The 26800-nt window shown below is 37.0% G+C and overlaps 2 protein-coding genes across 2 annotated transcripts in view; one reads left to right on the top strand and one right to left on the bottom strand.

Moving 5' to 3' along the window:
• On the top strand, nucleotides 1-26732 carry LOC137387106 (32 kDa beta-galactoside-binding lectin lec-3-like). The gene is made up of 11 exons (XM_068073406.1): nucleotides 1-75; nucleotides 308-383; nucleotides 3547-3632; nucleotides 18843-18962; nucleotides 19150-19238; nucleotides 20605-20803; nucleotides 21191-21310; nucleotides 21433-21518; nucleotides 22488-22597; nucleotides 26327-26433; nucleotides 26577-26732. The coding sequence occupies exons 1-11, from the start codon at nucleotides 1-3 to the stop codon at nucleotides 26730-26732; spliced, it is 1224 nt and encodes a 407-aa protein (XP_067929507.1).
• LOC137388592 (repetitive organellar protein-like) overlaps nucleotides 1-26800 on the bottom strand; it is a 62196-nt gene that overhangs the window by 23459 nt on the left and 11937 nt on the right. The gene's annotated exons all lie outside the window — the stretch shown is intronic.

The raw sequence follows: 26800 nt of genomic DNA on the forward strand, positions 1-26800 counted from the left end.
ATGGAGAAAGAGGGAGCTGAAGAGAGAGGGGGAGCGGGAGAGAGTCAGAGAGAGGCGGAGAGAGGCGGAGAGGAGGTGATTAAAAAGAGAGTTGAATAAATAATAGTCAAAACAATAATCAAAGAATAAAGATTGGGTTGTGAGAAAAAGTGAACAGACAGACAACAGACAATACTTTTATAGATAACGTAAAGATGAACTGTATATATTGGTAGGGAGCTAAATATCAGACACAGGTGCTTAGCCAAATACTCCGATGATGACCTCTGGTACAATAGTTGACACTCATGGTGACATCTTTCTACAGGTTCTCTATAGCAGCCCTGAAAATACGACACAGGCGGTAAAGAGGCATGATATCATTCCTTCAGATAACCAGTCAGGTGAGTAGTGAACTGTTTCCAAAAGTATTTAAGTAAACAAGAGAAAAGATAAAGTCTGAGATGGTCACTTAATGACTGGCTCACTAACAATGACTCAGGGTTATGAGACTAAATATACTTGTAATATATCGGAAGGCATGGAGCATATACATACAAAGTTTGGCTGAAATCAGTCAAACTTCATAATCATAATCTATGTGCTTTCGAGTGTGGAAATTAAGGAAACACATGGTGTTTGTGCAGACCAACGGACACACACTTAATGAAAAAGTGGGGATTGTTAATATAATACTGGGTACTATATTAATATAAATATTAATCTTTTTTACTAAGATAAGAGCCGTGTCTGTCTCCCTGCAACCACGGTTGCAGGTTGAGAAAAAACATTGCAGCTTATGGGATTTGAACTCCTGACATCTGGCTCAACAGCTTTTTACGCTTTCAAATGCCATAATCTGTCTTCTAAAAAATTTGGAGTTTTAGGTGATGTGATTGTCAGGACGTTTTCAGATTAAAATTGGCAAAACTTGATCGCTGTTAAAATGCTCAGAAGAAAAGATATATTTTTCTCTCGAGTGTCTTAACCAAAATAAATATTGCTGATTTTTCTTTAAGTTTATTCGAAGGTTACAGACAAGCTGTTTGTACAGACAAGCTGTTTGTACAGACAAGCTGTTTGTACAGACAAGCTGTTTGTACAGACAAGCTGTTCATATTTGCCGTGTTACCGTTTTTATTTACAGATATACTGTTCAAACATATAGGTATGTTGTTAATATGTATAGACATGCTGTTCATACGTATATATATGCTGTTAATATGTATAGACACGTGGTTCATATGTATGGACATGCTGGTCATATGTATAGACATGCTGTTCATATGTACATACATGTGGTTCATATGTATAGACATGCTGTTCATAAGTACATATATGTTGTTAATATGTATACTTTTGCTGTTCATATGTACACTTTTGCTGTTCATATGTATACTTTTACTGTTCATATGTATACCTTTGCTGTTCATATGTATACTTTTGCTGTTAACATGTATACTTTTGCTGTTCATATGTATACTTTTGCTGTACATATGTACTGTCTAGCAGTACATATGTACAGATATTTTGTATCTAAAATTTTCTTGTTCATTTGTACAGATGTACTGATCATATACTTATGTGGTGTTCACATGTATAGATGTGCTGTTCACATGTATAGATGTGCTGTTCGAATGACATCTGTCAAGTTTGGCACTTACTGCATCGCTTTCACCATCACTTTTAGCCGGCTTGTTCAAAAAACTTTCCTAAACTCATCGGAAAAAATAGATCGACTGATGTTGTTTTCTAAAGCTGCCTTCCATATTCTGGGGCACCTTGTGGTCGCTTCGAACACCGTCTGATATGCTTGTGTCTCATATTTCTCGTATGTTGGACACTCGTATGCTGAGATATGGCTGTATTGATAATAGTCATCATAATAATCTACCTACTACTAACTATTCTCTTAGAATGTATAACTTTATTAATCAATCACTTACTATTAATTTTCAACAAATGATTTTCAACCAACTCCTCTAACTTAGCCTGTGTACCATAAACCTAGAGTAGACATGTGTACTCGATACCAGATAGTAAAGTACTTGAGGCTGTAGCTAGGAGGCTAGTAGCACTGGTAATACTTGTACTAGTAACTCCCCTCTGCCATGTGGATAGTAACTATTGAATATTTTATTAGCTCATATTGATTGGTATTTAGTGTATATGATGTTTGTATACTAAGGCTAGGAAATGAGTGAATGTATGTTACCTAATTCATATCTTAATAAGGTTCAATATTTCATGTGTGCTTAAAGGCACTGCTACATGCCAGACCAAATGTGTCTTTTCTGTAGCCAACCTTTGGAGATGCATTTATAGTGGAATATGCTTGGAACCCTTTGAAAGAATGCCAATTGATCAATTGAGGTCAATTGCAACGTGCCAAATGACTTAATTAGCCAGTAGCCAATAGAGATAGATACCGTCGTGACAGGCGCTGTAACTGGCTTGAGAAGGTTGGATTGTGTCTGACACCTTGAGAAGTCGCCAGACACAATCACTAACATTACATGCTGCATTTTTGAGCTTCAAAATGCTGGTTTTGATCGTAGAATGAGGAGGACGAACTTACATGATTCACAGTAGTGGTCACACAACTCCCAATTGTTTGTAGCTGACGAGTTCACACGCTACAACAAAATTGTCCGAGTTTTCTATATAAGCCTGTTGCGATTTAGCTACAGAGGGCGCATGTTTTACATCGCAGCTGACACTATCTATTCAGCTGTGATATAAAACACAGTTAATTCACAATGACTGCTTACAGCTGACACTATTAAAATGCATTCAAGGTCAAATTTGAATCTTCCGCTTTCAATTCACAATGACTATTTATCGTTAACGAAAAGTTTAATACAACCATTGTTGAGTTTTGCGATGACTAACTCGTCTGAGAACAGAGAGTTCACCATTTTGGAAAATAACTCTGAATTTAAAAGAAAAACTTCCCACAACTTTTGGCATTTTGAAATATTTATAAAATGTTTGTGTTTTAACATTTTAAAATAAACATGTTTTAAAATGTTTTTAGAACACACACGTTGAAAACAGAGCTGCGTAGAAATGCTGTAAAGATGTCATCGATGAAGATGATGAAACTCCAACCTCCGGTCGCAAAGATTTGTGCAATAATACGAATATCGATGTTTAAACTATACGCAGTACGTCGTTGTTGATACGATGTTTTTAAAAATACCCCTCCTTGAATCGGAGGTTTGAATCGCTTCGAAGAATTAAATATGCCACTTTTCAAACCATTCATGTGGTACGAAGATGAAAAATCGGTCAAAAATTGATGGCATGTAACACTAGTGATTGAGAAGGCCTCCAATGTTTCTATAGAAAAATTGATTGTAACATAATCATGAAGACGCACTGCAGGTTTTCTATTGTCAAACTCCCTTGCTCCCTTACATAACTGATTCTGTGTGTTGAATTCCTTGCGTGTTCATAAAAATTTATCAATGTTGTCTCGTAAATTATTCTTTTGAATTTCTCAGAGCATAACGGTGCAGTGATTTCCTATGTTTATTATTTATAGGTACATGAGGGTATTTGTAGAAATGTCTCACCTCTGCTCTACATCTGGCTGTATTCACCTTGATTTCTACTATTACTTCTATGGATCCTCCATACATAGACTTGAGGTGAGTCTAGATCTATGTATTGGTAATCTTGTCCGTCCATCCGTAGCCACAGGTTAAGATTAGAAAAAGATTACATCATACAAGATTTGAACTTCTGATATTCAGCTTGGTAGACTGAACACTCTAATACTTGGGTCAATCTACTACCCTTTGAAATATCACAATAATTACACAGATAGTTATTGTTTGTGCTCTATCATCACACCTGATAATTTCTCACAGCACACTGGACTAGCTGCCTGGGTGCCAGTTTGATATAATTGTGGCAGACTTTCTCGTTCAGCCTCCAATGTTTGAGTTTTTTTCACAACCTTTGTAAAGGATAACATAGGATAACATTTGAGTTATTCGTAAAAGCTTTGTAAAGGAGCACGTGGAACAATCTACCCTACCAACTGTTGTTACGTACACAAATACGGTCGTTATTTTTATTGGTTATTAGCACTTGCTAGCTAGTTCTGTGTGAGATAATAGAACTTCAATCCATCTGATCTGATTGGCTGTTACAGAGGATCAGCCATTTCTAAACTGAACCAGTACAAACGACAGTTTGGCTGATTTCTTAAAACATTTTTGTTGATCTAATCAAGACTGCTAGGCGGATTTCTAGCCCTATGTGCACGACTCCTGTACCATAAAGAGGGTAGATAGGAAACTATATGAAAATCCTTTGTTTAGTCATGCATATACTCCTAAACTTGAAGTTATCATCTCCCTGCTACTCTCAGTGATTTGTGATCAGCACTCTAGTTAGTTTATCTATGGCTCATGTACAAACCTCAGAGTGCAACAAACACTCTTATAAGATACAAAACCATCCTTAGCCAATTTTATATCATGGTTATTTAACAGTTTTTGTATCGGAGCTATCTTATCACGTCTTTGGCTTTGAACATATATTGGAAAGTTTTATTGTTGTTATGAAATGGTGTTTATAATAAAAATTTGTTTAAATTATAATTTTTTAATATAATAATTTAACAATTGTAAACAAGTTCACCAATGAGAGAATTTAGACTATTAGTCATATTGAAATTGCAGAAATACTTTTTTTGGAACAAACATAATTAGATTCCTCAGGTTCAGTTCACCAGTAAGAAAAAAAATTCAATTTCGGACTAGTTTGTAATTGTGAGCCGCAGGTAGAATTGTGTTGCTGAGATCGATAATGCAATTTGATCGCTTGCTGCCATTTGTTTTTTGGACTCAATAAACAAAGCTATTTAATTCCGCGTTTTCGCTCGTTCGTTATGTTAGTTTAGTTTCGCTCATGAAATTTTCGCGAGTGGATGACTCCACGAAACTGTGAAAGTTAGATGAAGCGAGTACATAAGTGTTCTAGGATATTCAAAAAGACTTGAAGGCGACCGATGGGTGCAGGTGTTACAGCGTCGGTCTACCAATCTGAATGTCACGAGATGGAATACTGTCAAATGCTACCTTTTATCATAACTTCAAACTCTGGCGATGGATAGATGGACAGACGGATAGAGATCCATCTGAGTTTAGTAAAGATATATTTTTATTTTACCTTGTTTTAAACCAAAAATATTATTTAGTACCTTTCTGCTACGAAATAAATCTGTTCGTGTGTAGAAAAGAGAAAAAATAAATATTTATAAATCGCCATTCAAGGTGTGAGCTCCTTTTAACTTGTTGTTAAATTACCATAATCATAGACCATGAATCAGATGAAATTGCTACGAAAAAAAGAGAAAAGTTGTCAATATGAACCAATAATACTGCAGTTGTGGTAGTCATTAAATTAAAACATTATGTCTGGTTTCCCTTTTAGAAGGACCAAAAGGGTGAATTTGAGAATATTTGAGAACAGATTAGGCTATTTGCATGTCTTTTACTGTTCAGGTAACATAACATTCCTATAACATGTACATTCCTGGAATGGATTATTCACGTTGTAGGAGCGACTACTGTATTGTATTGATCCAATTTCTATTGGTCCTGGTGGGATGTATGTCTATCGCTGTCTTTTACTGATCTAATGTATCTACCTAGCAGTAGTATGATCTGTCTCATGGACAGTATTTCATATACATAAAGACCTAACTGATAGTGGGTAGGCCTATGGCTCCCCAGTTCAGTAATCACAACAGTAGCCTGAGATCTTGGTAATAGGTAACCTTAGCAGGCTGTGACAATCACGCATCTGTTTGCTTCCTATGGGTATGACTTAGAACACATCTCACTCAGTTCCTTTTGCTAGCGAGTCAGCAGACCACAAATGTTTCGTTTTTATTTATTTGATGATTTGGTTATGGTGCATGTGGCACACATGAGAGGACAACTTTTGTTTTTGACGACCAAATTTTGTGTTTTTTGTATGATAACTGTTTTTCGATTTTGTCGCTGGGAAATACTTACAATTCAAATTTTTAAACACACTTATCCTGAACCAAACCAAGACAGCAATACAAGACCGACATATTCTGACCACTGTCGGAATAGCAGAATATAGGTATGCTAGCAGTTTCGTGCACTGGGAGAGATTCTCATGTGCAACAACTATGCACAGAATTAGTTTTAGTTCTCTAAACTTTGTGATATTCAGTGTCTGAATATCAGTGTTCTATTCCTGTGCTGTGCAATCTTTTTTCTTCATACACTTAGTGTGCTTTTCGACGGACACGTCACTTATTATAGTAAAGATCAATATGAGTATGTATCATGTACATATATGTTCCCGGAATGCATTGTACAGGTGGAGGTCACCATTATAGAAGCGCATGGCTAGTGAACACTTTATTTGATTACGCGATTATGTTTAGCGATGCAGCTTATATGTGAACATATGCCACTGAGGATAACGTCGCAAACATTGTACTGCTCAAGTTACCGCCGGATTATCGCAATTGATATGGGAACCAGGCTTTACGCTAGCTATGAGTGTTTCAGCTGCGATCAATTGAAAATAAAAAAAGCTCAAATACTGAAAAATACTTAACTTTCTAAAGTTATACTAGACACACCATCACTCACATCAATCAATCACCTTCTACGATGTTAAAGTTAATGTACAAATACTTAATATCTGTGTTTTATTGAAATACCTGACTGTCTGTATCAGCACACCTGACTGCTAGGGTACTAGTAATTATAATAATATATAATGATTATAGTTATAGCAAGTATCTATGCGTATGGCCAGCTTTTCTCATAGTAAATAAACAAAAGAGTAACTTTAGTGTAAGGTCAATATGATTTCTAAGCACATTGATTTAGGATCTTAGTCTATATTCACTTTCAGGTCTTATAGAATCAGTTGCTGAAGCAGATAACTATAATTTGTTACACCAGGAAATTATCTTTGATTAAAATGAAATCGTTTTCTCTACAATTGTATTACCCCAAATTATTTGAATATGCCTCTAAAGCCTTCAAACTAAGGATTTCATATTCTACTTTGAATCTAATTTCTTGTCAAATAGGTAGATAATAGCAGGGGTCTGAATATTGGTCCACCACGCTGAAAGTTGAGGGTTTGAATCCCATTGAAAGTAATATTTTTCTCCTAACCTTTTAGTGGGGCCTCATATAGACAGACCCGCATGAATCTTATTATAGTAAACTTCATTAAATGGCGAGCCATGAGTTGTATTTTAAGTAAATCATCATTTTTTATTGATTTCCAATAAAAATGTTAATTAGAAGTAAAATTATGTTTTTCAATGATTATCCAGGCTTAATTTCAATTTTTAGTAATCAAAAAGCATAAAATGCTACAAAAATTTAATAGTGCAAACATTCCAAAAGTGCAGGTGCACACAGACCAGCAAAATGCATGGCAGATGCATAGTGTAGATATTGCTTGGGGCTATACACACCAGCTCTATTAAATGTTGTGCCATGTTGACAAATAAATTGACCAATGAGAATTGACCTCAATTGTGTGAAGGCCAATGGTATCCTTTATGATTTTCCACTATGCTATCTAATTAACACTCAGAGTGTTTGTATTCTAATACGGATCATCAATATTGTTTCCGTAGCTATTTGTGTTGCTTTATTTTACTTGGGGAAAAGTGCTCCACTTTTATGATAAAAACGGCAATGCAAAAACTTACTCCAGTTCATGACAAAACTAGAAAAAAATATGATATGTTGAGAATGTACGAGTGAGAATATCTTTGAATATATAAAATAGTTGTGTATAACAAGTACTGTAGTCATTATTCTAAAGTCACTCTCAGACACTACTAGCTTGCAGTGGATATGAATAACATGGAACCCAGGTGGTTATAATACAGCATTTCAGCCAATCACAGATGCATAGCTTTTATCTCCTCTGATGCAGACTAATGCGTTTATTTTGAAATGAATCTTCGCTGATGCGACTACATTGGCAAATCATCAGCAAGGTCGGAAGGTCACGAAACCAAACTGAAGGTCACAAGTTCAAATCCCGCACAAACCGGCTTTTTATAAGACTTGTTAAAAGTTAATTTGCACATAATCTTAGTAGATTTATCAGAAAGTGTTGATATCTTTTATCATTTGCGATTGTTTTTCATGTTTGAGGTCATCTGACTGTCAGAATATTTCTAGATTAAAAATTGATAGAACTTGATTGCGGTTAAACACTCGTATCAAGCACAAGTGTGATTATGAAGACTATAGGTTTAAAGAGACAGAGCAGAGACACGTTACGCTGTAACTTGAATATAATAGTCGGTATCAACCACCACAACGATGACAACATATGACATCATTTTGCACATATTTTTCCTTTGAGTGTTTTATGTTTGAAGTTTTGTCAATTTAAATTCTGAGACATGTTAGTCAAATCGTCTCAAGAATCAACAAAAATTTCAAATTTGAAAAATATCCACACATTCCGATGAAATCTACTAAAGTTTTGTGTAAGTTCATCACTAAAGGTTGACTTGCAACAAAATTCATATTACAGTTATTTGGTATCAAAATATTCACCATGTCTTACTCCGTTGTGTTGTAGGTGCCAAATACGTGAGAATGTGATTACAAGCTCTTAAAAGCTCAAAAACGAACATTTAAAAAAACGATTGTAGGCTGGAAACCATCAATTCGATGACATACTCAACTCGGCGTAGGTATTGTTTTGACAGGCGATGTTATTATGTGAAATGAAAGGCCAATAGAAAGCACTAGTTCATGACAAATACTTTAGGTTTTACATGAAAGCCCTTACCAAAATCAGATGCTCGCTACTTTACAGTTTCATTAGGCTAGGTTTGGAGATATCCGTGCTCAAAGTAACAGCAGTACAATGATGAAGAAATAGACGCGTAAGGACAGTAGACAGTGTTTTATGAATGTGTGAAGTTTAATTGTAGAATTATTTTGACGAATCAGGTTGGATGAAAGTGTAAACAGAAGCACATCATGTTCAACTACATAACATTTGAACCGTTTTGAGAGGGATTCCAACCTACGGCCGTGTTCGTGATGGCTGCGATTAACTGTTCGTTTTGAGCTTTCAGAGCTTTTAATCACATTTCTACATATTTTGAGCCTGCAAAACAGGAGAGTAAAACATTGTGAAACTTTTGATACCAAATAACTGTAATTTGAATTTTGTTGCAAGTAAACCTTTAACGTTGAATCAGAATCAAGTAATTTTTCATAAATTTGACTTCCTGTAGTCACGAGGAGTGTGAGAAAGTGTGTTATTCTAATTCAAGTACCCCACTTCTGTTTCTAGCTCAGCAAGAACCTGTTGACACCTGTCAGCATCCCTTAGTGACTGAATTGTACCTGGCATTCTTTCTGTCACTGGGCAATAAGGGAAGAGTTGTGTCAAGAATTTATGGAGGATCGAATGGAATGGGAACAGATTCATGTAAGTTAAATTGTTATTTCTTGTCTGTATCTACACCGACCCAAAGACTACTGATTGTCATTTTAATTATTTTTTGATAAAATTCAACAGCTATTGGACCATGAGCAGGTTAGAACGCTACCTGCATTATCTACATATTATAATTAACTCTCAGTGTATTATGTGAATAACTATTTTAACCACAACCTGAGCCACTGTGAATACTGCGAGCCGAGTAGTGTGAGTTAATTGCCACAGTGTTGGCAGATGGCCAAGAGTCACATGGTGCGGCTTTAGTAGGGTTTGTGCAGTGTTCGATTAGTGAGAAGTTGATTTATTAGCCAATAGTACCTGTACTTGAGCAAAAGGAAATATGCATTGAGTGAATGGATTATATGCAATTTATTTGTGAGATGAGCCTTAACGATGTAGTTGCAACCAATTTTAGTTAATTCTATCAGAAAGTATGGATATTATTCTACGATTTGCTATTATTTTTGATGTTTGAAGTGGCCTGACTGCGAAGTGGTTTCAAAATAAAATTCTACAAACCTTTATTGCTATTAAACCTTTTCAAAAGTATTTTTATCACAATTTCTTCTTAGCAATAACCAGCATATTACTGTTACAGAGTTTCACTGATTGTAGATCAATAGACTTTAAGTGAATGTTATTGAACAATAGTACTACAGAGAGTGATTATTTTATTGTTAGCTGTAATAATATTAATAACTCCTTTGACTTGGACATGCTCACAGTAGTAGGGGAAATGGCTGAAAAGGTACCCGAGATAATTCTGCAACACATTTGTGGCATTTTCATGGCATCACCTGCTGTGAAGTTTTATGCTAAGTAATTTGCTATTTAAATGTTTTTTAGACTACTGGCTAAAGTTTATGACAGTTTATATGCACCTTTGTCAAATATTAGTTAGCATCTATGCAATTATGTCCTGGTAAAAAAATTCCTTTGGTCGAGAAAGAGTTAAGCAAGAAATTTTTACTACAAAAAGCTCAGTGTATGTCTGAAGCCAGGATCAGAGATTAAGATAGAAAAATTGTCTTGCACAGGACTTGAACCCATGACATTTAGCTTAGTGGGCAGACACTGTAATACCTGCACCAATCAATTGGCCCAGTCCGTACTTTAGCATAATACTTGATAATCTCTCACTACACTCTACATTGTCAGGCTACTAGTAGATATTTATTTGGGTGTTTCAGTTCAGGCAATTAACTTATCTTCAAAGAAAAATTTAAACTTCAAACTAGCAGCAAGCATTTTTGTTTTTATTTTTCAGTAGTTGTTGCAGCCCTTTCGTGGGCAGAGCGACGTTTTTGTCACTTTGCGATACGGCTGCTAATGGGCAGTGCTACGTTTTTGTCGTTTCGGTAAAGTATTTTATTATTGCAGTTTCTGGTTAGCTAAATGCCGTTTTTTGTTTACTTTTTTTAGCAATAGCAAGCTATGATATAGTAAATTCGGTTAGCCTCAAATATTGACTTCAAGGTTTAAAAAAAATCGATCGTTTTTAGCAGTGATGAATAAATAAACTTTCAAAAAAAATTAGAAAATTGTTCTAAATCGTTTATCAACTTTTATTTTTCTTGCTTCGGTTTTAGCTTTTATTTACCGAATTTTTCGAGAGTTTGACTTTAGTTTACTGCCATGGCGACTTCTAAAAGAATTTCCCGAGATTATGCTAATAAGGCAAGTACTAGTACCGAAGTTACTAAGAGATTCAGAGCTGACATTGACTTTTTAGATTTAGTAGCAATATAGCTATTAGTATGTTTACAAGTTGGCTTTGGAACACTTTGGCTCTAAACCAACTCTGTTATCAACCAATATCTGTTATCTTGCGAGGTTGCCTGTATATGTATCAACCCTTTGACTGTATATCTATTGCTAGTTTGCCTATATATGTATCAACCCCTTGACTGTAAATATAATCCTAGTTTGCCTTTATATGTATCAACCCCTTGACTGTAAATCTATTGCTAGTTTGCTTGTATATGTATCAACCCCTTGACTGTAAATATATTGCGAGTTTTTCTGTATATGTATCCACACCTTGACTGTAAATCTATTGGTAGTTTGCCTGTATATGTATCACCACCTTGACTGTAAATCTATTGCTAGTTGGCCTGTATATGTATCAACACCTTGACTGTAAATATATTCCTAGTTCACCTTTATATCTATCACCCCCTTGACTGTAAATCTATTGGTAGTTTGCCTGTATATGTATCACCACCTTGACTGTAAATCTATTGCTAGTTGGCCTGTATATGTATCAACACCTTGACTGTAAATATATTCCTAGTTCATCTTTATATCTATCACCCCCTTGACTGTAAATCTATTGCTAGTTTGCCTGTATATCTATCAACCCCTTGACTGTAAATCTATTGCTAGTTTGCCTGTATATGTATCAACACCTTGACTGTAAATCTATTGCTAGTTTGCCTGCATATGTATCAACCCTTCGACTGTAAATCTATTGTTAGTTTGCCTGTATATCTATCACCCCCTTGACTGTAAATCTATTGCTAGTTTGCCTGTATATGTATCAACACCTTGACTATAAATCTATTGCTAGTTTGCCTGTATATGTATCATCACCTTGACTGTAAATCTATTGTTAGTCTGCCTGTATATGTATCATCACCTTGACTGTAAATCTATTGCTAGTTTGCCTATATATGTATCAACCCCTTGACTGTAAATATAATCCTAGTTTGCCTTTATATGTATCAACCCCTTGACTGTAAATCTATTGCTAGTTTGCTTGTATATGTATCAACCCCTTGACTGTAAATATATTGCGAGTTTTTCTGTATATGTATCCACACCATAGACCTATTAACTATACTAGACTGGGCAATCCAATGCATCACGGCTCAGCATTGTGTCCTACTTAAATAGCCACATTCTTCACGACGTAACGTCAACGCTTTGTTCACTCGCAGCTGGTCAGGCAAGCGAGTCATCATTGTTTACATTGAAAGAATGGCAGAGACAGCTTTGTTGCTACATGTAATTTGACATAACTACTAAAGTACACAAGATATTGGTTTAAAATTTTTAGATGCAAAGCTTATACACTATGCATTTCCTGCCCTGAAAATTTGTAAACATAAAGTTGAATATTTCATATGTAAAGTGCGAGTAAAAATGTATATTGATCTATTCAAAAAGTATTGCAAAATTATCAATGTTGCCCTATGCTATGGGCTAACATGTCAGATAACTAGGTGTACAAACTGATTTCAAATGCATACACACTGGTAAATGGTACACTGATCGCAGTCTGCCATGAATATAAATGTTGGCTCTTAGGTGTCATGCAAACAGCATCAGAAAATATGTTTATGTTCACTTTGTTGCTTTGTTCACTTTGCCTAGTCCAGGCCATAGTTTTAAGTAGGAAGCCATTGAGAGTGGAGCAACTACCAGCACTGGAAATGATTCGACGGTAAATTTTACTCCAATTGTTGTCAAGTGTGGTTGTGAGAGGTACCTAGATATGAAGAGCAAGAAATCTTGCGGATTTTTCTGAGATATGCATACAAATAATAGTTTTTTTCAAAATTTTTTCTTAGAGTTCATTGCTGGCGCTAATATTTGAAAAGTTGCTTCGCACAAAGAGGTGTCAACCCCGGAGTAGACGAAGTGCTGCCCATTTCATGAAGTTTTTCATCACCATGGCAGGTGGACATAGGCTAGTAAATGAGTTTGGTGATGGCTGTGCTATATTTAGAAGTGTAGCTAAACCTAACGAAAAGATTTTTACTTTATGATGGTTGCATAAGAATGCAATTATTTACTGATTATTTTGCAGGACAAGAATAAAAATTTTTGCGCAGCGTTATTTAAAACTATCACATCCAGATATGTCAGAATTAGGATTTACCATGAGGCTACAAAGGTAGCAGCTAACAAAAGTAATCTTAGATCAAAGCTCAGCCGACTGGTCGTCCTTAGTCATGTGTAGCCTGTCACAATATGTCTAGAAAATTGCACCATTTGTAATTTGTTTTCTACGATTTTTCTGATGCTGTTTGCATAACACCCAAGACCCAACATTTATATTCATGGCAGACTGCTATCAGTGTGCCATTTACCAGTGTGTATGCATTTGAAATCAGTTTGTACACCTAGCTATCTGACATGTTAGCCCGTAGCATAGGGCAACATTGATAATTTTGCAATACTTTTTGAATAGATCAATATACATTTTTACTCGTACTTTACATATGAAATATTCAACTTTATGTTTACAAGTTTTCAGGGCAGGAAATGCATAGTGTATAAGCTTTGCATCTAAAGTTTTAAACCAATATCTTGTGTACTTTAGTAGTTATGTCAAATTACATGTAGCAACAAAGCTGTCTCTGCCATTCTTTTAATGTAAACAATGATGACTCGCTTGCCTGACCAGCTGCGAGTGAACAAAGCGTTGACGTTACGTCGTGAAGAATGTGGCTATTTATGTAGGACAACGTGGCTTGGCATTGCCCAGTCTAGTATAGTTAATAGGTCTATGATCCACACCTTGACTGTAAATCTATTGGTAGTTTGCCTGTATATGTATCACCACCTTGACTGTAAATCTATTGCTAGTTGGCCTGTATATGTATCAACCCCTTGACTGTAAATCTATTGCTAGTTTGCCTGTATATGTATCAACCCTTTGTCTGTAAATCTATTGCTAGTTTGCCTGTATATGTATCAACCCCTTGACTGTAAATCTATTGCTAGTTGCCTGTATATGTATCAACACCTTGACTGTAAATCTATTGCTAGTTTGCCTGCATATGTATCAACCCTTCGACTGTAAATCTATTGTTAGTTTGCCTGTATTTGTATTAACCCCTTGACTGTAAATCTATTGTTAGTTTGCCTGTATATGTATCATCACCTTGACTGTAAATCTATTGCTAGTTGGCCTGTATATGTATCAACACCTTGACTGTAAATATATTCCTAGTTCACCTTTATATCTATCACCCCCTTGACTGTAAATCTATTGCTAGTTTGCCTGTATATCTATCAACCCCTTGACTGTAAATCTATTGCTAGTTTGCCTGTATATGTATCAACCCCTTGACTGTAAATCTATTGCTAGTTTGCTTGAATATGTATCAACACCTTGACTGTAAATCTATTGCTAGTTTGCTTGAATATGTATCATCACCTTGACTGTAAATCTATTGCTAGTTTGCCTATATATGTATCAACCCCTTGACTGTAAATATAATCCTAGTTTGCCTTTATATGTATCAACCCCTTGACTGTAAATCTATTGCTAGTTTTTCTGTATATGTATCACCCCCTTGACTGTAAATCTATTGCTAGTTGGCCTGTATATGTATCAACACCTTGACTGTAAATATATTCCTAGTTCACCTTTATATCTATCACCCCCTTGACTGTAAATCTATTGCTAGTTTGCCTGTATATCTATCAACCCCTTGACTGTAAATCTATTGCTAGTTTGCCTGTATATGTATCAACCCCTTGACTGTAAATCTATTGCTAGTTTGCTTGAATATGTATCAACACCTTGACTGTAAATCTATTGCTAGTTTGCTTGAATATGTATCATCACCTTGACTGTAAATCTATTGCTAGTTTGCCTATATATGTATCAACCCCTTGACTGTAAATATAATCCTAGTTTGCCTTTATATGTATCAACCCCTTGACTGTAAATATATTGCGAGTTTTTCTGTATATGTATCCACACCTTGACTGTAAATCTATTGGTAGTTTGCCTGTATATGTATCACCACCTTGACTGTAAATCTATTGCTAGTTGGCCTGTATATGTATCAACACCTTGACTGTAAATATATTCCTAGTTCACCTTTATATCTGTCACCCCCTTGACTGTAAATCTATTGCTAGTTTGCCTGTATATCTATCAACCCCTTGACTGTAAATCTATTGCTAGTTTGCCTTTATATGTATCAACCCCTTGACTATAAATCTATTGCTAGTTTGCCTGTATATGTATCAGCACCTTGACTGTAAATCTATTGCTAGTTTGCTTGTATACGTATCAACACCTTGACTGTAAATCTATTGCTAGTTTGCCTGTATATGTATCAACCCCTTGACTGTAAATCTATTGCTAGTTTGCTTGAATATGTATCAACACCTTGACTGTAAATCTATTGCTAGTTTGCTTGTATATGTATCAACACCTTGACTGTAAATCTATTGCCAGTTTGTCTGTATATGTATCAACCCCTTGACTGTAAATCTATTGCTAGTTGCCTGTATATGTATCAACACCTTGACTGTAAATCTATTGCTAGTTTGCCTGTATATGTATCAACCCCTTGACTGTATATTGATTGCTAGTTTACCTGTATATGTATCAACACCTTGACTGTAAATCAATTGCTAGTTTGCCTGTATATGTATCGACACCTTGACTGTAAATCTATTGCTAGTTTGCCTGTATATGTATCAACACCTTGACTGTACATCTATTGCTATTTTGCCTGTATATCTATCAACACCTTGACTGTAAATCTATTGCTAGTTTGCTTGTATATGTATTAACACCTTGACTGTATATCTATTGCTAGTTGCTACTATTAATTCAACATATTCACAAATTTTGTTTTGTTTTCTCAGTTTGTATTAATTGTATCATTACCGTGTTATCTTTTATTGTAATTGTTGCAAAACTGACTTAATCTAGCTATTACTTGCTAATTATTTGAAATTTACATATAATTCCTTTTACAATTGTTTTATTTTTTTTAATTTATTAGACTGGCAGAAAACCTTTTTCCTCATGATATGAAGTTTAAAAGTTACAGTTGTTTGACAAAGTTTGATAAACTTTACAGTTGTTTTTATTTTCTCTTAAATTATTTCAATTACACGAAACACTTTTCTCATGATAGGTTTCATGTTTTTATCATGTTTTCCTATTATTTTTTCTCATGTTACCTATGTAGTTTCAATGCTTGAATGGCAAATGTTATATATGTTAAATACAAATAGATTTTCTGAGCAAAGACTTTTTTATTACCCAGGCTCAAGTACAGCTTATGGTGTAAAATGTGGAAAAAATACTTTACCGAAGTTGTTTTCTCGCTTTGAAGGGGATTAAAATTTACATTATTTTAATGGGAAAAATTGTTTCGGATCTCAAACTTCTGGAACTGATTATGTTTGAGAACTGAGGTTCCACTATACGTTATCAAAATATATAGGTCGCTGAAAGTTATGAAATTTTAAATTTACATTGGTCTGAAAACCTTTACAGTTGTTTTATTTATTTTTAAATCAGTTGTCCTACACAAAACCTTTTCCTCATGATATGAAGTTTGAAAGTTGTAGTTGTTTGAAAAAGTTTGAAAACCTTTACAGTTGTTTTATTTTCTCTCCTAATTTATTTCATCTACACAAAACACTTCTTTCATGATATGTAGCTTGAAAGTTCGAATGGCGCATGTTGTTATATGTTAAATAATAAATAAATTATGTGTGCAAAGACTTTTTTTACTACCCGGGCAGCGCCGGGTAGCACAGCTAGGCCTTGGGCCATCGCGTCACTCGAGGATGCGCGGAAGACCTTTTTCGCCTCGAGTACAGCGAGAGTCTCTAGGCGCGGCTTTCTGGATGAATGAGATGGCGAGTGCGAGGCGATTGGTTGCAAGACGATTGGTTGCAAGTGCAAGGTGATTGATTGCAAGGCAAGTGAGAGGTGATTGCAAGGCGAGTGCGAGGTGATTGCAAGGCGATTGAGAGGAGATTGCAAGGCGAGTGAGAGGTGATTGCAAGGCGAGTGAGAGGTGATTACAAGGCGAGTGAGAGGTGATTGCAAGGCGAGTGTGAGACGATTGATTGCGAGGAGAGTGCAAGGCAATTGATTGGGAGGCGCTCAGGCCGATTGACTGCGAGGCGCTCAGGCCGATTGACTGCGAGGCGCTCAGGCCGATTGATTGCGAGTGCGAACCGATTGATTGCGAGGCAAGTTCAAAAGCGTGATTGTCAACTGGTAAAGCGAGTAAAGATTGGTCAGCCGAGGCGGGGGCTCAGTGGCAGAAGTGCGCGATCGTCAACTGCAAATATAGACTGGTATGAACGGATGCATGAATCTAGACACATGAATCTAGAATATTTACTAGATGTGACACGCATCTAACTGTAAGACACATTGCAGATTTCCATTGTTCTCCCCAACATTGACATGTATATGTGCATACATACTCTGATCAGGATAACAATTTAGTAGACTGCATATTTGGAGTTGTTTTGCAGTATGAAAGACAACTCTCAATAAACTTTATGCTGAACGCGAATCCGCTCCTGTAGGCGGGTAATGCAGCTAGTAAACATTTATAATTCAAATTCTTATATAAGTGTTTCTCTAGCTATACTAATTTTGGAAGCATTTGCCCTTGCAGAGGCCTACACCACAGTCTTGACATCATGTGCTTATTATTGTTCCTCTATATCTTTGCCTATAGCCTTTGGAGGACGCCATGACAGTAAAAGAAAGTTGTTGCTCTCTGGGAAAATATTCAGAAAGCAGTAACAGAAGCATAAACAAGCTACAAACAAAAATCTCTATTTTATTCAAATAGGTTTTTATTTCCGATTTTTCATTCATTTAGCATTGCGAAAAACGATCAATTTTTATCAAAACTGCTAATTGTTTGGTTGCTAACATTGACCAATATATTTCATTTTACTATTAGTAAAAATATTAAATAAAAAAAACGCAATAAGGTAACCAGAAATAAATTTATAAAAGACATTCGTGTGGTGACATAATAGTCGCTCTGTCCATTGGCGTCAGTATCGGGAAACGACAATGTCGCTCTGCCTGCAAAAGGGTTAAACCTCATCTCTAGACTTACTGCTCTTGTAAATAGATACATCGATAAAGCATAAAGCATGATGAATTTCCAATATGCTATTGCATGTTGTCATTTAGTAGCCAGTGAATCACCATCTCTATGGTGTGGATTTGGAGTTGTGCACACGTTGAGTTGCCATGCAATAAGTGATTCAATGGAGATAAGGGATGTGGATGATTTGCCAAAAAGATAAGGATTTCTACGCCATAGCGGTGCATTCTGAACTGCTCAAATCAAAACAAGAATGACTAAAATTTGGAAAACAATTAAAATAGAATAGCTGGCACAGCATTTTTCGACGCATCCGCAAATTCTGTTTTCATCTTTTTGAAGCATGATGGATTCGATCCAAATTTCTGCGTAATAAAACTCTCTTGACTTGCGGATTTTTACTGTTGTTATCTTGTGAATGGCTCAAAATTGTTGATTAATTGCATCGTTGAATCAGTGATGGTCAGCTTATAGGGATATTGTGCGTAAACTTTGATCTACTGTCCCCTTTAGGTCTATGTTAATGGAGCCCACTTCTGCAATTACGACCATAGAGTGGACATCCGTTCCGTCTCTCACATCTACATAGATGGTGATGCTAAATTTACCGATGTCGAATTCACAGCATACTTTGTAAGTATCTATTAGTATTGACAGTCTGTGAGCATTGAAGCAACTAAGGCTAAAATTTTCCTTAAGCCATAACTACTGATGTAAGTAGTTCCTTGAACTACATGTATCATACTTATTCAGTACTGTGTGACTGACTTGATGAGAATAGAATGTCTGAATTACAGGGAGTTTTCTGTTCGCTTTCTAGGGAGCTCGTTACAACAGCATCATCCCACAGGAGCTGATTCCTGGCAGCTGGGTTAATGTGACTGTTGCTGTTCACGACAACCCTCACAGGTGAGCTGCAGCAGTTTCAACATGACCATAAAATCATGACACCTTATGCGGGTGTACTTTTTTTGCTTTTTGACACAAATAGTTAATGACAATTCTTGCGTGTCGGTGTAATTGGATAAATACGACTGACAGTTGTGACAGCCTTCACAGGTGAGCCGTAGTTGGAAAAATGCGAACAAAGAAAATCTATATGGAATTCGCCACTCACGACTTGTCATGTATTTCAGTTAACAAAGTAACCTTTAAAGCATAAAAAGTGCATTAAAAGTATGGTGCCATTTTATAGGCAAGATATGAAAATCATTTTTTTCAAGGCCTACTCGAAATACTACAGAAACCTACCAAGTATTTCCAAGTAGTCAAACTAATATCTAGTATTCTTGCTTTTAAATATAAATAAATATTATTGTTCATATTTTCACAGTGACGGCAGAAATGAGATTGTTTTTATTGTAAACATGGTTTTAACATCTCAAAAAATACGGAGAAGAATAAAACCAAAAGAGAGAGAATGAAACCAACGAACTCTGAGGGAAAGTTGGAGCAGTTTTATTCCCATAATAGTCTGCAGTCCACATAATCACCGTGTTTCCTTGCTTCAAATAAGTTTGGAGTTGCCTGCTGCCGGCGAACTTGCTCCCGACTGTTTCAATGATTCGGAGTTGCGCTATGGATCTTTCCAAGATCCGTGATGTATACTTCAAAGTCAAACAGGTCTTCATATTACTTTCCAATTCTTGCGTAATTAACAAGTTGTGCTAGAAAATATAATTATTTCATCATCCTCGTACGAACAAGCCATCTTTGACATATAAATGTTATGTAAAGGTAAAAACTCAAGCAAAGACAGCAGTGAGAAGAGAAGCAGTAGAATGTTTTCATAGCAGTGATCCACATGTTTGAGCTAAAAGATTTTTGCTTATAATAAGGAGAGCTTAGCCAAGCGTTATCGATTTGGATTCATCAGCAGTGAACGTTTTTATGAGCAAGAAACGAAATTAAATGCATTTGGATTTTACCGCTTCAATGAATCAGAGTGGAAGCAACTCCAAACCAATTCGAAGCACGGAAACAGTATATGTGGGACTAACCGATTACTTACCACACTTCTTAACTGTTGCCACTGGGTGATTTCAATATCCAATGCAGAGTAGCCTAGGTGGGTCATATCTCCCTTGCATCTAGTAGCCAGTCGTACCTCCTCTATAAATATGTCTCTGTCTTCTATTGACCTATTTCACATATCCGACTTGGGACATGAGCCCCGCTCACAGACCGACACATTCTATCAATGATTGGACCATAAGAAGCAAGTGTTTGGTCTTCCAGTCTGAATGTTTGTTTAGATTGTTTGTTAATATTTAAGGTTTGATGTCAACTTGGCGTGTGACGCTTCTGATGAGGAAAGACAACTCCATTTCAACCCACGTTTCTATGAAGGAGAAACGGTTAGGAATTTTAGACTAGGTGGTGAGTACGGAGAAGAGGAGAGAAAAGGTGGCTTCCCATTTGAGGCTGGAAAAGTCTACAAGATCGGCATTCAGGTGCAAGATGACTATTACTCGGTAAGCTGGGCTTTATTGACATTTGTAGCAGCTACTGTGTTGCAGCAGATGGAGAGATGCTAGTCATGCATAACATTTTTAGTTAATCTAGAATTGTGTAAACATATGTAAAGCTACACAAGCCTGCATCTAGCCATGACAGAATACATGTACAAGATATTATAGTCATGCGTTTAAAATTCTCACACTCTCTGTTTTGAGCTTTCCATCTGGTAGCATCCAGTGATGTCTGTCATTCATGTTGATGACAATTATTGTAGAGGTTTAGCTTCTTGACAGCCGTCACTGGTGTTTGCTAATGATGACTCAAATGTCAGTCTATTGACAGTTATTACTGGTATACATGACTAGCTAGTCCTGTGCTTGATATATTGACAACTGTTGCAGGTGTATGTGAATGGTGAGCCATATGTGACATACAATCATCGATGTGATGCTCAGGATGCTCATCATCTAACAGTTAATGGAGATGTGTCTGTATTGGAGGTTAGATTCTTTGGCTCGTTGGTAAGTGCTGATCATATCGTCTCTATCCGTAAACCATCAGTAGACTTTTCTCTCTTTGTTTGGATCTGGAAATTTGACTCATATTCACTGAAGTAGTGATGCAGTGTGATAACCTGCTGTAGGAAGACAACTCCTATCGCAAAGTGCCAGGTCTGAAGTCGGGAGACATTGTTACAGTCATAGGCTCCGTCAAGGATGATCTAGAAAAGTAAACATAGAAGTTAAACAGTGGCAGGTTTCCGACTTTGTGATGAGAAAAGTTTGAACAAGTGCAAAATTTTAACAAAACTTGTCAAAGTATCGTGAGTAATGAAACACCGTGATATCAAAAGTTTCTGTTTGATTATTTATTAGAGGCACAACTCACAGACCAGAAATGTTTGTTGTGTATTTCTGGAGTGTATGTAATCCATGATCTAAGCACTGCATAAGAGAAAAACAAGTTGTTTGTTTTATTTTCATAACTGATGTGTTTATTGTTCCTATAGTTCATTCATCATGACTCTTTATTATTCTCTCTATCTCAGGTAAAGTTTTCAATTCAGGAATATCCTGAAAATTGTGTTCACTATTGCATTTTGGTCATTTGGAGTTTACAGCAAAATGACTGTTTTTAGACGGAAATGTGCATCAACAAGATTGTAAATAATGAGGCGTTGGAGTTGCCTCATTTTGTGTCATTACCTTGCTGAGACGATAACTCTAAATTAATCAAATTTGAGCCTTGTTTTCGTGTATGGATGTAATATTCAATAATAATTGTAATAATCAGAAGTGAACCAGTAGAAGGTGTTATGAGTGTGGCTGTTCATGTTTTGAAGACTAAAAGTACATTTTATTTAAGATGCTATTAGATACTTGCCTATGTCACAATTCTGTCATTGACATGAATCCGGCTAAGACTTTGCCTGAAGTATATTCTTAGCACAAAATGCCAAAACCTTTTGCAAAGGCATTTAAGGCATTCTGTGTAAATATGCAAATTTTACCTGAATATAGTTTGGGCCGCCTATAGGCGCCAACAATCATCTAGCCATATGAACATCTAGCATTAGCCAAGGCTCTACATGTGCTTGCAGGTGCCTACAAGCATCTACACCTTGTAGAAGGTGACAGATGACTAAACAGGTGTTTTGAGACTAGATATTTGGTTAAAGCTTTGTTTGTCCTTTTTCAGAATTTGCATCAACCTTCAAGGTAAGACTCCGGACGAATCGTCGTCAAGTTCTGATGAGGAAGAGAAACACACAGACATTCCTCTGCACTTTAATCCAAGATGGGACCAAGGTAAAAATGTCGTCTTGCATACATGTAGATGGTCCTATCACCTTCAGGAGGTGTGGCCTGATATACAGGGTCCTATCAAAGTTGAACTTGAGTTGATATTTAAAAGAAAACACTTTTTTGTCTATCAGTTGATATGTTGTTTGTTGTGCGATGTCATTGTCAAGATATTTGAAGATTAAAATCGAAAAAGGTTGATCACAGTAAGAACGCTCAGACCAAATAACATGCCCGGACTTGCTCAAAATGATGTAACCAGTGATACAACCTGTCTCTATCTCTCATATTCACATTGTCTATTGCCATAAAAGTCTAGTCCTACTATTGGCTCCTACTAGCGGCTCCTACTAGCGGCTCTATTGGCTTAAATTTTATTTTGCATTTGCTCATGTGAGCTAAAATAAAATTTTAAATCTAGCTACAGATACATTATTATGCATGTCTCACACGGGAAACTAGCTACTAAACAAACACTATGTTTCCATGATGCTCAGTGCTTCGGAGTTGCGCTATCTCCGAATCATGGAAACGGCAATTTCGCACTGAAATCACCGCGCACTGATCAGTGCGAAGCCAGTGCAAATTCGCAGCAAAGAAATAGCGATTGCGCAGTGGCTGCGCATAGCTCTCATGCCGTGGATACGGATTCTTCGAGGACCATAAACTAGTACAGAGGTTGTCCTGTTAATCTTGTTTTTTACTATTCTTCCGATCTTCTTTCACCTAAATTTAACTATGGTCTGCATTCACGAGGATGATGAGGTGATTACTTTTCTGGACTTTGTTATCGGTGCCAACACTTTTCGAAAAATAGGTGGCAAGTCCTAAATTAACGTTTAAATACTATATTACTTAAAAATACTTGAAAATATTAAATATTAAATATTAAAAATATATTACAATGTAAAAAGTGTGTTAAGGTTTGTAAAACCTTGTGAATGTGTATTGTAAATAAAAGTATAATGACGACAGAATCATAAAAAGACCGTTTATGACGTTCGGTATACGTGATCGATTCTATTTCTCCATCAGGCGATTCGATTTATACAATTTCTCTTCTCTGGCTAATTTGCGGTATTTGCTGAAAACCACTGCGCAGCATGGAAACGTACAAACCCCTCGACTTCGGAGGGGGCTGCTTCGCAGTACTGCGCACCATGGAAACATGGTGAAAATAAGCATGCCGCCATCTTGGAGAAAATTATGTTTGAATATATGGCGAAAACAACTGCAATTATCGCTGCAGCATAAAGTTTTTATTAAACCATCCATCCAAGTTGTGGCCATTCACCTAGTTTCATTTACTATATAAACGGCAATCGTTGTCTGTGTATCTGTCTGTTCGCTTTATAGAGTACCGTACTTTTCCGACTATTAGCCGCTACTTTTATATAAGGGCGTGTCTATTCTGTGTTTTTTTCACCGCTAGGGCGCATTAACGAGAATCTCCGGTTAGTACACGCCTCTATTATAATACGTAACCCGCTATTCTTCGTAGAGATGGACGATAAATACTGATATGCTAATAGTACGAGTTGTCTTCTCGATATATTGAGTCACCGATAACTCCCAAATATGAGCAGTATAAATAAATTACCGTATATGGCGGTCTTTTTTTCGATTCGATCGTTAGTTAGTTAGTAATCTTTTATTTTGCTGACAACAAAATAACAAAAAGCCTCTATTTGCAGGCATATTATCCAATAAAACGGAAACTGTAGAAGAATCCTGAATGCAAGATAGTAGTGAACAATTCATATTTAGTTTGAGATTATTTGTGTAAAAGTTAAAAGAAAATTTACATGAGAGGATGACTTCTAATAAGTAATGCAGGATAGCTTATACAAAGATAAATTGATTGATATCTCCACTACTTAATAACGTTGACTTTGCCGCTGTTCGTGATACTGGGTCATGTTCATTTTCTTCAGCAGCCGAGTTACTAATTTTTTTCCAGCTATGAGTAGGCCTACTGTAACTTACTATTACAGAACTTCCACGAGTACTCCGAGGGTTGCGATACGCTATTGTGAAAAGAAAGAGAGCAGCTGCTATCGACTTACTGTCACCCTGCATCAGCCATGACCAGCTATACGTCGCCTGCTCAAAAGTAGGCACACACCGAAAACTGTTTCTTCATACGCCCGACAGAAAAACCAAAAATGTTGTCTATCCGCATGTGTTGCGTTGAACTAAGGGACAGAGAGAGGGAGAGAGAGAGAAAAGGAGAGAGAGAGAGCGAGGAGGAAAGGAGGGAGACAAAGAGAGGGAGAGAAGGGGGGAGAGAGAGAGGGAGAGCGAGGAGGAAAGGGGGGAGGGAGAGAGGGAGAGGGGGAAGAGGGAGAGAGGGGAAAGAGGGAGCGAGGAGGAGAGGGGGGGGAGAGAGAGAGAGGGATAGAAAGGGAGAGAAAGAGGGAGAAGAGAGAGGGGAGAAAGGGAGAGAGAGGGGAGAAAGAGAGAGAGAGAGAGAGGGAGAAAAGGGGAGAGAGAGGGAGAGCGAGGAGGAGAGGGGGGAGAGAGAAAAAGGGAGAGAGAGAAAGGGGGGAGAGAAGGGAGAGAGAGAGGGGGAGAGAAGGGGAGAGAGAGAGCGAGGGGGAAGGGGGAGGGAGAGGGGAGAGGCGGAGAGAGGGAGAGAAGGGGAGAAGGAGAGAGAGAGGGAGAGCGAGGAGGAGAGAGGGGGAGAGAGAGGGTGAGAAAGAGGGAGAGAGAGAGAGAGAGGGGAGAGAGGGGAAAGAGGGAGAGCGAGGAGGAGAGGGGGGGGGGAGAGAGGGTGAGAAAGAGGGAGAGAGAGAGAAGGGAGAGAGGGAGAGGAGAGAGAGGGGAGAGACGGAGAGAGGGGAAAGAGGGAGAGAAGGAGAGAGAGAGGGAGAGCGAGGAGGAGAGAGGGAGAGAGAGGGAGAGAAGAGGGAGGGAGGGAGAGAGAGGGGAGAGAGGGAGAGAGGAAAAAGGGAGAGATGGAGAAAGGGAGATGTAACTGCATATTTGGAGTTGTTTTACGGTATGAAAGCCAACTCTCAATAAACCTTATGCTGCCCGTGAATCTGCTCCTGTAGACGGGTAATGCAGCTAGTATCATATAATAGGACAAATTAATCTACTGCTGCAAACTCAAACAAAACATATTATGGTTGGTGCAGCCCACATTCGTGTCTCTCTTTCCCATGTATGGCAGTTTCCAGACCGACACAACTGCTCCCTAGTGAACCACGTGAACATCATGTAACAATAAAACAAATGTCATTTATATCTACGTCGTTCTATTGCATATCTACTGAAAGCTTTCAATTTGATAGTTAGATAAATTGCGAGTGTAATTTTTAAAATGAATAAATGTTTAACAAAAGCATAAATACACAAAGCCAACAATTTGAAGCTCAGTTTCTTGGAGTTGAAGATGAGCATTGATCAATCAATGTTCCTCACTTTCTACAAGTGAGAAATGAACGTAAATTCTAATCATAAATCTAATATACTAGCTAAAAATACCAAAGAGAATTTTAAGCAAATGTTATAGCTAGATGAAATGATAAAAATGTGTGAAACAATGATTCGTGATAGCAAAAAGTAATAGCCTGGTATACAGAATCCTTTCGCCATTGGGAGGTGTGGCCCTGATATACAAGGTTCAATTACCATTGGGAGGTGTGGCCAGATATACAGGGTTCTATCACCTTCATTAGGAAGTGCAGCTTGCTGCATGTTTGTGTCCTAATATTTCAAAGCTCTCTGCAGGTGAAATTGTACTCAACACTCTGAATAATGGAGATTGGGAAGATGAGGAGATTTATCCTATGTTTATCCTATTTAGTTCTATGTTCAGTTCAATGTGGGAGATGATGGTTATGAGGTGACAGTAGAATCAAGTTTTAATATGTGAATTGGTGGGTTGATAGTGTCTTAAATGTATGTAAAAAGGCATAATTGGTTATATCCGCTGTTATAGCCTTGGAAACACAAATATCTACGTTAAATCATGTTACAGATATACGTCAACGGGGAGTACCTGGCCAACTATGAACACAGAATAAAGTCTAAGAAAGTTCGATTCATCAACCTAGCAGGCACAGCAATCTTCAGCTCAGTCAAACATGTTCAAGGGGCCTACTATGTCAGCGATAGCAGCTTCCTCTTTAGATAACTTATGGATTTGTCTGCTCCTGCAACAGACCTTTGCTTTCCATTTTACCTGCTGTATAACAATTACGT

This window comes from Watersipora subatra, chromosome 2 (genome assembly GCF_963576615.1).
Source record: "Watersipora subatra chromosome 2, tzWatSuba1.1, whole genome shotgun sequence".
Lineage (NCBI taxonomy): Eukaryota > Metazoa > Bryozoa > Gymnolaemata > Cheilostomatida > Watersiporidae > Watersipora > Watersipora subatra.

Bases quoted from the DNA above. Each gene is read 5' to 3' on its own strand.
- LOC137387106 (XM_068073406.1), top strand. From the start codon at position 1: ATGGAGAAAGAGGGAGCTGAAGAGAGAGGGGGAGCGGGAGAGAGTCAG. The intron at 20,804-21,190 runs GTAAGCTGGGCT...CAACTGTTGCAG, and splicing joins TGCAAGATGACTATTACTCG to GTGTATGTGAATGGTGAGCC. The intron at 26,434-26,576 runs GTTATGAGGTGA...ATCATGTTACAG, and splicing joins GTTCAATGTGGGAGATGATG to ATATACGTCAACGGGGAGTA.